At 34.9% G+C, this 12,427-nt stretch overlaps 1 protein-coding gene across 3 annotated transcripts in view; it reads left to right on the top strand.

Annotated features, from left to right (window-relative positions):
- The window catches only part of hyal6 (hyaluronoglucosaminidase 6), a 14,355-nt gene extending 3,524 nt beyond the window's left edge, over nt 1-10,831 (top strand). The window contains exons 1-5 of one of the 3 annotated variants that reach the window (XM_016499286.1): nt 1,390-1,424; nt 2,430-2,625; nt 2,708-3,472; nt 8,078-8,167; nt 10,314-10,831. In XM_016499286.1, the coding sequence (XP_016354772.1) occupies nt 2,473-2,625; nt 2,708-3,472; nt 8,078-8,167; nt 10,314-10,766 (1,461 nt within the window). In that variant the 5' untranslated portion in view covers nt 1,390-1,424; nt 2,430-2,472 and the 3' untranslated portion in view covers nt 10,767-10,831. Of the gene's footprint in view, nt 1-1,389; nt 1,425-2,429; nt 2,626-2,707; nt 3,473-8,077; nt 8,168-10,313 lie in introns of those variants that run through there. The other 2 variants (XM_016499280.1, XM_016499293.1) reach the window with 2 other exon arrangements.
- Nucleotides 10,832-12,427: the final 1,596 nt, after the last annotated feature.

Below are 12,427 nucleotides of genomic sequence, written 5' to 3'. Positions count from 1 at the left end.
CTAAGCGAGATCCCAATTCGTCGGTCATCCGACGTGACGTCGAGAGTGACCGACTGAAAGGGAATCACAATTATGAGAATTCAAAATCTTTAAATATAAAGTCACATTGTGGGCTATAAAGTCACACTTATAACAGAGACAAAGTTACATTGCAAGATATAAAGTTCCAGTTGGGCGGTATAATATTGCAGTTGTGAGAAATGAAGTAGCAATTAGAGATGACAAGATAAATTGAAATTTGAGATTATATAAAGCCACATTGTGGGACATAAAGTCAGAATTATAAGAAACAAATTAATAATTGTGAGATAAATTGAGAGTTTTAATATTTAAATTGTGAGAAATAAAGTAGTGAGATAAAGTCACTACGAGATAAGTCAGAATTTGAGATATAAAGTCACAATTATGAGAACAAAACTCAAACTTGCAAGGCAAAGTTACATTGCGATACAAAGTTACAGTTGGGAGTAACAATACTGCAACTGCGAGAAAAAGCAGCGACTGTGAGACAGTCATTAAGAGATAAGTCACATTTTGAGATATAAAGTCAGAATTGTGAGAAACAAATTCATAATTGTGAGATAAAGTTGCATTGTGAAATATAAAGTTACATTTGAAAGGTTTAATATTACAATTGTGAGATATAAAGCGGCGATTGTGAGAGATAGTCATTATGAGATAAGTCACATTTTGAGATATAGAGTCACAATTATGAGAAACAAATTCAAGTTTGAGATATAAAGTTACAGTTGGGAGGTATGCGATGCGAGTTAAAATTTGTCATATTTTAAGATTTAAAGCTACACTGTGAGAAACATTTAAAATTTTGAGATATAAATTCACAGTTAGGAGGTATTATATTGCAATTGTTGTTTTACTCTGGAGGCATAAATGGGTTTCTATCTGTTTCAGTAGTTGGAAAAATGGATAATAAAGCACAAATCTTGAAATCGTTATTTCACATTTACCAAAATCTTAGAAACTTTATTTCCAGGTTTAAATGCATAAAAAGCCAAAAAGTTCAATACTGCAACATGATGTGCAGCTTCATAGTCATCTGGATTCAATCAGTCCAGTTTGTAAAGAAGAGAAAGAAAAAGCAGTTGGTTCTCATGTCCCTCGAGCACTGTCTGTCTGAGGAAAAAGCAGTGCCAGTATGTCTCAGACGGGTTTTTTGGGGGGTCTTTTTTGTGGTTGGGCACTGTAGATGGTTGTGGTTTATGAAAAGACTTGGTGACTTCACCACGTTGTTGCTCTTGGTTAGATCGACAAGTTTCACTGCCATGTCACTGGAAGAGGAAATGCAGATATTCCACATGTACCATAAAAGCTACATCATCCCTTTTATTTTATCTGACAGACTCCCACAAACCCACGAGAAGATGTTATCTATGAAAAATATCTGAGGAGAAACCCTTCAGAAGGTGAATTGATATTATTATTTTCTTCGTCTTTATTTTCTCTTTGAACAAAACTTGTTCTAGAGAATTATTTGAAAAATAAATAGGCCGAAACAGGCACATTCAGGACGGCTTTCATTTACGAGGCACCCTGAGTGTACACAATCACACTCATAACCGCGAGAGGAATTTGACAGAGATTAGCAAGGGATTTTAATGTAATACACATGTCATTTTCAAATGTCAAATCAAGAGAGGAGGAAAAATAAGATAAAAATGAAGAATTCCAAAACTCCTGTAAATTATAGAAATAGTGATATGAAAACTTTATGACATGTCATTCAACATGATTTCTTGTGTTATCCAAACCAAATGTATATATAATATAATATAATATAATATAATATAATATAATATAATATAATAATTGTTATTGTTAACTAAAACAATTAAAATAGTTTTCAATAACTGAAATAAAGCTGAAATAAAATATACATATTAGATTGAAAAAAACCCCCCCCGTAAACTTAAACGAAAATTAGAAATGTTGACTTGGCAATTAACCTAAATAAGTTTGAAACCTAAAAATGGAATAAATTAAATCTAAATAGAAATAGTTTTAAAACACACACACACACACACACACACACACACAAATGAAAAAAGCACATAAAAATATGACTAAAAATCAAAAAGTAAACTGAAAATGTAAAAATCAAAGCCAATTCAAAATATTAATAAATACTATAGTAAATAGTAAATAATACTAAATTACCAGTTCTGCTAGATTACGGTAACCTAATCAAGACCTGTATGCATAAACTACTTGAATGACCACTGAAATGAGGGGAGAGTTAATTGGGTGTAATACAGAGGATCATTGTGTTGTGGAATCTAGAGCACAGCGCCTCGATGACCCTCGCTTGTCTGTCACTCAACCATGTCTTTGATTATCCTTGCCAAATGACCCTCATGATGTAATCATTTTTTCAGCAGCGATGTATTTTATCATATTTTGTTTCTCTTCAGGTTGTGGCATGTGGGTTGAGTGATCTATGAGGGAATTCGGGTGATGGCTCTGATTGGCTTTCTGGTGGTGGCAGTATGTGGATTGCTGGTTGCTTGGGCGGATCAGTTGAAGCAAGCCCGAACGCCTTTGTTACCCCATCGACCGTTTGTGGTGGTGTGGAACGCACCTACTGAATCCTGCCGTCTTCGATTCAAGGTTGAACATGTGTCAATAATCTAGCAAATGTTGTGTGTGGTCCAAACGATGGGAATAACATCTTGTCCGTCTCTTTTACAAGGTGGATTTGGACCTTAGTGTCTTCGACATTGTTGCAAACCACAATGAGACCTTGAGCGGCCCCAACGTGACCATCTTTTACCACAGTCACCTGGGATACTATCCTTACTACACCAGCTCTGGGATTCCCATCAATGGAGGCCTTCCTCAGAACCAAAGCCTGAGCAAGCACCTCAGCAAAGCTCGAGCAGACATCGACAAGCTCATACCTTTCAAGGACTTTCACGGGCTTGGTGTCATCGACTGGGAAAACTGGCGACCGCAGTGGGTTCGCAATTGGGGATCGAAGGACATCTACAGGAACAAATCCAAGGAGCTTATAAGGAAACTGCATCCTGGTTGGCCACAAAGTAAGGTAGAGAATGAAGCAAAGGAGCTCTTTGAGAGAGCCGGACAAGTATTCATGAACTCAACACTGGTGCTGGCCGAGAGTCGACGACCGCATGGCCTTTGGGGGTTTTACCTGTTTCCTGACTGTTACAATTATGGCTACAAGCAGCATCCTTTGCATTACACAGGAGAGTGTCCTAATATAGAGCCTGTACGCAACGATCATCTAATGTGGCTGTGGAAGGAGAGTATGGCCCTCTATCCTTCCATCTATCTCGACTATGAGCTCAAGTCTTCAGCTAATACTGTCAAATTTGTGCACTACCGTGTCAAGGAGGCCATGCGGATTGCCTCTATTGCTAGGAATGACTATACATTGCCTGTTTTTGTTTATTCCAGACCCTTCTACGCATACACATTTGTTGTTCTATCAGAGGTGAGTAAAACATTTAAATATAGGGTAAAAGGTAAATAATCAAGTTTGAACTATGCTATAGGACTTGGAAAATGTGCTGTGATTTGCTGAAACATGGAGAAATGTGGAAAACCAATTTTGAGGCTGGCCTGTGGCCACTCCAATAATTTCCCGTAATTTCTTTTTTTATGCCTTTTCTATCATTTAAGAAGGTTAAATTATATTAAAAGTAGGGCTGGGTTTTGACACAAATTTCACGATTCGATTCGATTCTCATTCACAAGCTTTTGATTCGATTACCAATTCGATTCGATTCAATATTGATTATTTTGGATATATATCAGGTACAGTACATGCCAAATTTTCTCAAGGAAAAATATCTCTCAACTAATGTTGTAAAATATACATGAGTCAGTTGGTACTACATTACTATAATACTGAAGGTTAAAATTAACGGATTTGTTAAAATTTCACTTAATGAAGTTTTTAAAATAATAAAGTTACAATTACACAATAATATTTCTACTTCAATTTTTATTTTTTTTTTAATATAAACAATGGTGGCTGTCATAAAATCTTGATGGATTTATTCAAACAAATTAAACATTGAAACCTTCGGATGTTTAGTCATGTTTATTTTGTGCTGAAACTGGTATTAATGTGGAGGAGATGATCAGTTCACGTGTGCCTCGTGCTGTCGCATCTGTTGAACTGAGGTGCTACAGCGATCTGTCACTCCACATTAAACAGCACCAAAACGGCATTTATTGTTTGAATACTGCTATACAACGGACAGAATTTGAAATCTGTGACTTTGTTTCATATTAAAGGTACCAAAGTGCTTATTGCAATATATTGGATGGGACGTTCCGTCCATTAACTGAAAACAGGCTAGACTAATCGATTCTTGGGATTTAAGAGTCGATATCGTTCCGTAAAAATGAGAATCGATTAATATCGAGATATCGATATTTTTTACCCAGCCCTAATTAAAAGTGATGTTTGTAGTATCTACACAACTGCTGTCAACAAACAGAATAGCAAAAATAATAGTTTTCAAACAAATTTCTCCAAATGCTCCCCTTGTTTGTCATTGGTCGGTTAAACAGGTAGCCCCGCCCCAAAATGCACACCATTGGTTGAGCCAGTGTTGCTATGCTGGGCTGGTCGGGATTCTCAAACAAACAGAAATGTTTTGAAAATACCACAGAGGTGTCACGGTTGCCTACTGTGAGGAGCGAGGAATGAGGAGTCGCGGGATGAGGAGTCTTTAATAATCCACAGGAACACGGAGAACAGGGCAGGAACACACGGGTAGCACAGCGGTGATAGACGTTCAAGATCCGACAAGGAAACATGGGGCAGACTATACTTTAAATACATAACACAAACGAGGTAATTAACGAGACACAGGTGAATCACATATCACAATCAGACAAGGGAAAAACTAGGTCACTGGGAGCAAAAACACACTCAGACAATCCAGGGGCGTGACAAGAGGCACATCATTTATACTATAATATTATAGGGAAATCAACTTACGAATGAATAAAGGCCTGTTCACACCATGAACGATAACTGTAGCATTAAGCATGAAGTTTTAATAATAATAAAAGTTCTTACTAGAAGAGAAAAGTCCACACCACAACAATAACAACATAGAGGAACAATATAATTGGAATCACTTGCAGAATTAATTTTTTCAGTGAATTTACGATAAAAACATTGACAGCCTATCAGAATCCATCCAACTTGAGCTTGAACATTTTAAGAGGCAGAAGACAGAACGCAGAGTGATTATAATAAAACACAACATTATCCTCCATTGGTGTGGATGCTAATATGGTTATCAATTATTGCTGAAAATTTAAGCTTTGACATCACAGGAATAAATTATATTTTCGATTATATTTAAATAGGAAACAGTTATTTAAAATTTTAATAATATTTCACAATATTACTATTTTTACAATATTTTTGATTAGGGTTGCAAAGGGGCAGAAAATTACCAGGTAAATTAAATATATTTTTCCAGCTCATGAATTATAAAAACTAGGGATGTACCGAAATGAAAATTCTGGGCCGAAACTGAAAATTCTGGATGCACTTGGCCGAAAACCGAAACCGAAAATGCTTTGTAATGATTATTTTTTATTTTATTAAATAATATAAAGTAATTTTGTCAGGCTTTTTAAATTTTACTCAATTTTAATGATACTGAATTTAAAAAACACAAGCCAATAAAATAACCACACTTTTACTGAAAGTAACACAATAAAACTCGACAGAATTTATATTAATATTGGTAACACTTTACAATAAGGTTCATTAGTTAACATTAGTTAACTACTTTAGGTAACATGAACTAAGAATGAACAATAGCTCTTCAGCATTTATTAATCTTAGTTAATAATAATTTCAGCATTTACTAATGCATTATTAAAATCAACAGTTGTGCTTGTTAACAGTTAATGCACTCTATGTGCAACTGTATTCTCATTAACTAACATTAAGAAAGATTAATAAATACTGTAATAAATACTGTAATAAATGTATTGTTCATTGTAATACATTAACTAACATTAACTAATGGAACCGTATTGTTACCTTTTACCTTAATATTAAATATCAATATATTATTTTTATTCACTTCTATGTAACAGAATCAGATTTTTTTTTTTTTTGTACTAATTATGCAAATAATGTATAGTCCTACAAGCTATTATTATCAGAGCATGTGAGCAGAGCATAGCGTCACTGAAGGTAGCATCACTTTACAACAGCTGTACTAGCCTACACCACCCCTGTTGAAAAAAAAAACAGCATGTGCTGGTTAGGTATGTTTTGAAGCATGGCTGCTGGTTTGAGCTGGTTTAAGCTGGTCATGAGCTGGTTTAAGCTGGTCATGTGCTGGTCCCTAAGCGGGTCCTAAGCAACTAGCTCCTGCTCAGGACCAGTTTAGGACCAGCACATGACCAGCTTAAACCAGCTAAGGGACTGCATTAACCTAATAAGTTACAATTAAGGCGTATTGAATGTTAAAATGCGTTTTAAACAAAGTTAAGTGCTTATCATTACCCATTTTACTCTTAGTAATTTAATAATTTCATAAATTTCATAATTTAAAAGTTTAGTTCAGAAGTATCGAATCAGTATCGATATCGACGATACTGCCTTGAAAAATATCGGTATCGTATCGAAAACAAAATAAGTGGTATCGCCCATCCCTACTGCATGCTGAACACTGCCGGGTGGGGTGGGGCGCGGCCGCGCGGCGCGCCACATGTATTATTATATGTAGCCTATATTTTTGGCTCGTATTTTCTGCTGTTTTTCTCTTTCGGCCGAAAATTGAAAATGCCATTTTCAGCTGATGATTTTCGGCTGCTGAAAATTCGGTGCATCCCTAATAAAAACATTAACAGCCGATCAGACTCCATCTTGCATTAAAGAGCTTGAGCATTTAAAGCGGCAGACAACAAAACTGCAGCATGTTTATAATAAACAGAACGTTATCATGTGTTGGTGTGGATGGTAATATAATTATTGTTATAGTTATCGATCTTTGTGTGAACAGGCCTGTCATCCCTGTTGAAAAAACCAGCATATGCTGGTTAGGTATGTTTTGAAGCATGGTAGCTGGTTTGAGCTGGTCCTTAGTTGGTCATGAACTGGTTTAAGCTGGTCCTTAGTTGGTCATGAGCTGATTTCAGACGGTCCTGAGCTGGTTATAAGCTGGTAATGAGCTGGTCCTGAGCAGGAGCTAGTTGCTTAGGACCAGCGCATGACCAGCTTAAACCAGCTTATAACCAGCTCAGGACCAGCTTAAACCAGCTCAAACCAGCTGCCATGCTTCAAAACATACCTAACCAGCATATGCTGTTTTTTTTCAACAGGGATGAGTCTCTGCCCATTTAGTTTTTTTTTACACTTATAAAGAATTTTAACATCTAACAGACAAACAAAATCTTAAAAAAACATAAATTTTAATAACTGTTATTGAGTTTACTCGGTACCAACTCTCTACTTTGCATGCTTTCCAGCTATCTAGAGGAACCCATCAAACACACATTGTTTTAATCACTCGTCAAATACTTGAGTGACAGACCCACCCCCTAAATCACCCTCCTCCCTGGCATCTTAAATGCCAGAGATATGCTTAAACACTCATCTGTCACCTCATTATGAGTGGAATGTTCCAAATCAAACTCTGCAGTAGGTCTGCAGTTGTGTTTTCGGTTTAATGGGACCACCCGCCTTTCTAGACAGTGAGGTACATCACAAGGTAATGTACTTATTATGACTAGGTTACAACCGATAGCTTCCATATGTTCACTGTGATAGTACAGGCTCCAGACCATACATTATACATGTAGGTCTACTGTATTGTTTTATTTCCCGCCAGGCGAAAATCAAATGTGTAATTACACACTTCTCCTCAGTAAGCCACATGATTTAAGGTATCATTCACAGCTGACGTACAAATGCCAAATCTTACATACGAGAAACAGTCACTGTGATGTTTGTCTTGAGCAAAACTAGTAACAAATTTCTTCTCCAGGCCTGCTACTCAATTACTTGCTTTTCTGCATTAACAAAAAGAAATACTGTATTAATCTTGAACAGAGTGACCTGGTCCACACTATAGGAGAGAGCGCAGCACTGGGGGCTGCAGGGGTGGTCCTGTGGGGCTCATCCGAATATGCAAGATCTCAGGTACTCATTCTGTTCAAAAGTTTAGGGTTGGTAAGATTTTTTTCAAATAATTTTGATAGTCTCTTGTGCTTAAGGCTGCATTTATGTGATCGAAAATACAGTAAAAAAAACCCAGTAATATTGTACTGTAAAATATTATTACAATTTTAAATAACTGTTTTATATTTAAGGATATTCCAAAATGTTATTTCTTCCTGTGATGCAAAGCTGAATGTAACTAATAGTCTTCAGTGTCACGTGATCCGTCAGAAATCAGTCTAATATGCTGATTTGCTGAAACATTTCTTATTATTATCAGTGTTGAAAACAAACATCTGTGCTACTTTATCTTTTTGTGGAAACAGTGATAAAAAAAAATTCAGAAAAACATTTATTTGAAATTTTGTAAAACTATAAATGTATTTACTGTCAAGTTTGATCAATTTAATGCATCCTTGCTGAATAAAAGTATGAATTTCTTATTTTAAAAAGTTTACCTACTGTAATATACATCAGACACAGAGCAAATTTAATAAATTAATCAATAATTCTCTACATGCTAACAATATTATGCAACATTAAATCTCCATGACTGGATTGGTTGCATGTTTTAGCTGAAATTGCTAATATTAGCCACCATAACCAACCGCATTTGGGGATCAGTATCTGTTTGAGATGATGGTATTAACATATTAAACATGTTTGAAGCTCTGGAAACTATCTATCCTCAATTCATATCTTAAAAAGGGAAATTTCAATCAAAATGTATTAGTCTAAACCTCAAATAAAACAATACTAGCATCATCATGACTGATGACATAATGGCGTCTCTGTATCTGGTGATATGTACTGTATCACACAGAGACAGACGTGCTCCTGATGGACACATGCTCATTTTGTGGATGAATCCCATTTCCTGTTTACAGAGAGCACAGGGATGAGAGTAAACTGAAGCAGATGGAAAGATTGAACAAAATGCTAATGTGTTTTTATGTTGCATGACATAATGGGAATTATGATTATTTGTCTCGCACGTAAATGAGCTTGGACATTTTAACTCACATGGGGGAAATTTCTGACGAGTTGTATCATCTTCAGTGAAGTTTATGGAAGTAGAGTTTAATAGAAACACACTTTATCATGAGAAAAATTAAGAAGATGGCCAGTATTAAATTTTATATTATTTTGTCTAACAAATTAAAAATTAAAAACTACAATCAATAATTTGAAATGCTACAAGTGAATTTAGGCATCATAACAGTATAGTGTACAGATTTTCCAAATATAACATTTAACAGTGTTATTAAATTATTATTGTTTTTATAAAATATTAACTTTACGTAAGCATTAGATGATGGCAAAGTTAATCTAAATGTAAAAATGGGGGAAATGAGCTTGAACAACTGCACAATAATCGACCAGTATTATTTTAGTATTATTTATATACTATTATAGTATTTACCAGTTTTTAGTTTAAGTTTTAGTAATTTTTTACATACTTATTGCCATTATTATTTTTGTAATATTTCTATTTAGCTTTAATTGATTTTATTTCAGTATTAGTCAGGGTTATTATAGTTAAAAAAAAACTAAATCCATAAAAAACAGTTTTGTTATTTGAAATTAAATAAGCATTAACTGAAATAAAATAAAATATATCTAAAAATAAACTTCTTTTATTTCAGCTAATTGCCAATGCAAAAAGTTGATTGTTTAACTTAACTAAAACTGCAATAAAAATTGATAAAAACTATATAAACACATTTTTAAAAGGCAAAAACTAATACAAATGACAACAAAACACACAAAAATGACTAAATATAAATATAAAAATTACAAATAATTCAAAATATTAATACTGTAATAGTATATTAATGATACTTCAATACGTTTTTCTTTTTAGTTTTAGTAATTTTAGTACTTAAATTTATTTTATTTCAGTAAGTTGCCAAGGCAACATTAATTTTTAGATCTACCTTTTCTAATTTTGAAAAGTTTTAATCTAATCTAATATTTATATTTTTTATTTTATTTCAGTGAATAAAATGAAAAAAATATATAGTTTTAGTTAACAATATGGCACTGATACACTCAATACAATGATATTGACCAATATTAAAAAAAACAACAACTAATATCTTATATATATTTATTTGTCTTTGTGCAGAGAAACTGCTTGACAGTCAAGAAGTACATTGACGGTCCACTGGGTCACTATGTGATCAATGTGACCTCAGCCGCTAAGTTGTGCAGTAAGGCCTTGTGCAAGAAGAACGGCAAATGCATCCGTAAGAGCCTGGACTCTGGGGCCTACCTGCACCTCAACCCTCGCTTCTTCAACATCCGCCTCAACCACAGCATCCGTGGACCACACTTCCACGTCAGCGGCCACCTCAACAACCACGATATCCTGGACATGAAGCAAAAGTTCACCTGTCAGTGTTACCAGGGCTGGACAGGAATCTACTGTGAAATACCTCAGATAACACAGCCTGTCCCATCCCACCCAAGAGACAGCATCCTGGGAGAACTACTGCTGGTCCTGTCCCTTCACTTCTGCTGTCTGTCTGTCATCATGTTCTTGGGTCTGTGTCTCATTATTAAGTGTCTGATACTGTAAAGTGCTGTGTAGATGGGACTTTGGACTGTATCTGTTCAATAAAAAAGACAAGGAAATAAAGTTAATTGTAGCTGTATCTCAGTGACTGTAAAGTTTAATGTCTGTGTTTTCTCTAGAAGTGGTTTTATGTTAAAACACAGACACAACTAGTTTAAAACTCTGAGTTAAGCTCCTTCTTAAAATAAAAGACTGATCTGATCGGACCTGTGACAATCATAAAACCAATGTAGTCCAATTCACAAAACAAGCACTCTTGCAAGTTAGTTTTTTTAGTGAATCAAAAAAAAGAGAGAATACAACTATGGTGTGTGATTCATAAACAAAAGACTCTTTTGAACTGGTTCCTATCCTTGAATCAAAACCATGCAGCATAGCACAAACAGTGTGCTTTGATTCATGAACAAGTGACTCTTTTAAACCAGTTATTTTTGACAAATCAAAAACATACAGAGTAACCAGTGTACCCGTTATTCCAATCACGAACAAATGACTCCTTTAAATATTTTTCTGTTTAGTGATTCAAAAACATACAGAACCACCAGTATGGTGTGTGATTCACGAACAAATGACTCTTTTGAATTTTTTTTTTTTATGAATCAAAAAAGCATTACAGCACAATCAGTCTGGTCTGATTCATGAACAAATGACTCATTCAAACCAGTTATTTTGAATGAATCAAAATAAAGCATAAACAGTATACCCGTAGCTCCATGAATATCTTCTTCTTTTTAGTGAACCAAACGCATATAGAACAACCAGTATGATGTGTGAATCATGAACAAATGACTCTTTTGAACTGGTTATTTTAATTGAATCAAAAACATGCAGTATAGCATAACCAGTGTAATTCCATTCATGAACAAATGACTCTTTTAAACCAGTAATTTTTAGTGAATCAAAACAAACAGCACAACCAGTGAACCTGTAGTTCCATGATAGAATTAAGAATTACTATTTTAAATCTTTTTTTTTTTTTTTTTAGTGAATCAAAAGCATACAGAATAGGGCTGAAACGATTAGTCGACATTAAACAATTGTTGACAAAAATTTTTTTGTCAAGTAGTCGTTTGATCTCATATGACCTGATGTAAGAGCCTGCAATAACGTGGTTTGACCAGTGTGGTGCTGTAGCGCAAGACTGTAATTCAGCTCTCCTGATGCAAATCGACACAGTGCTTCAGTTCAGAGCAAACGCAGCCGAACCTGAGGCTGCTGAGCGGCGTTTGGATGAATATGTAAATATATACTGCGCGCTTTCCTCTCTATAACAAAATAAACACATCAAAAACTGACAGCGGTGAGAAAGCAGCAGTTTAAAACATATCTGATTACAGCGATGTGGATGTTTGCACGAGCTCTGCAGTTCAGTACTCCAGTAAAGCCCAGTCACGTCACGTTTATTTATATAGTACTTTATGTTTATTTATATAGTACTTTATGCAATAGATAGCCTTAAATCAAGCAGCTTTACAGTATTAAACATGAAAAACCAGAGTCAGTGTCGCTTTCAGTTAGTATTACAACTTGATTTTCTGTTATAAAGCAGCTCTCCAGTGTGGAGCTAGCAAATGATAAAACATTTTTATTAGTGGGGGAAAAACGTTTAATTAAAGTTATAGTTTGGTTTGCAGAGATCAAAGCTTGATCTAGCTCAGGACTGT

This window comes from Sinocyclocheilus anshuiensis, unplaced genomic scaffold (genome assembly GCF_001515605.1).
Source record: "Sinocyclocheilus anshuiensis isolate Anshui unplaced genomic scaffold, SAMN03320099.WGS_v1.1 scaffold1054, whole genome shotgun sequence".
Classification (NCBI taxonomy): Eukaryota; Metazoa; Chordata; class Actinopteri; order Cypriniformes; family Cyprinidae; genus Sinocyclocheilus; species Sinocyclocheilus anshuiensis.
Note: the sequence above shows the minus strand (reverse complement) of the source record. Positions and strands in the feature narration are given on the sequence as shown.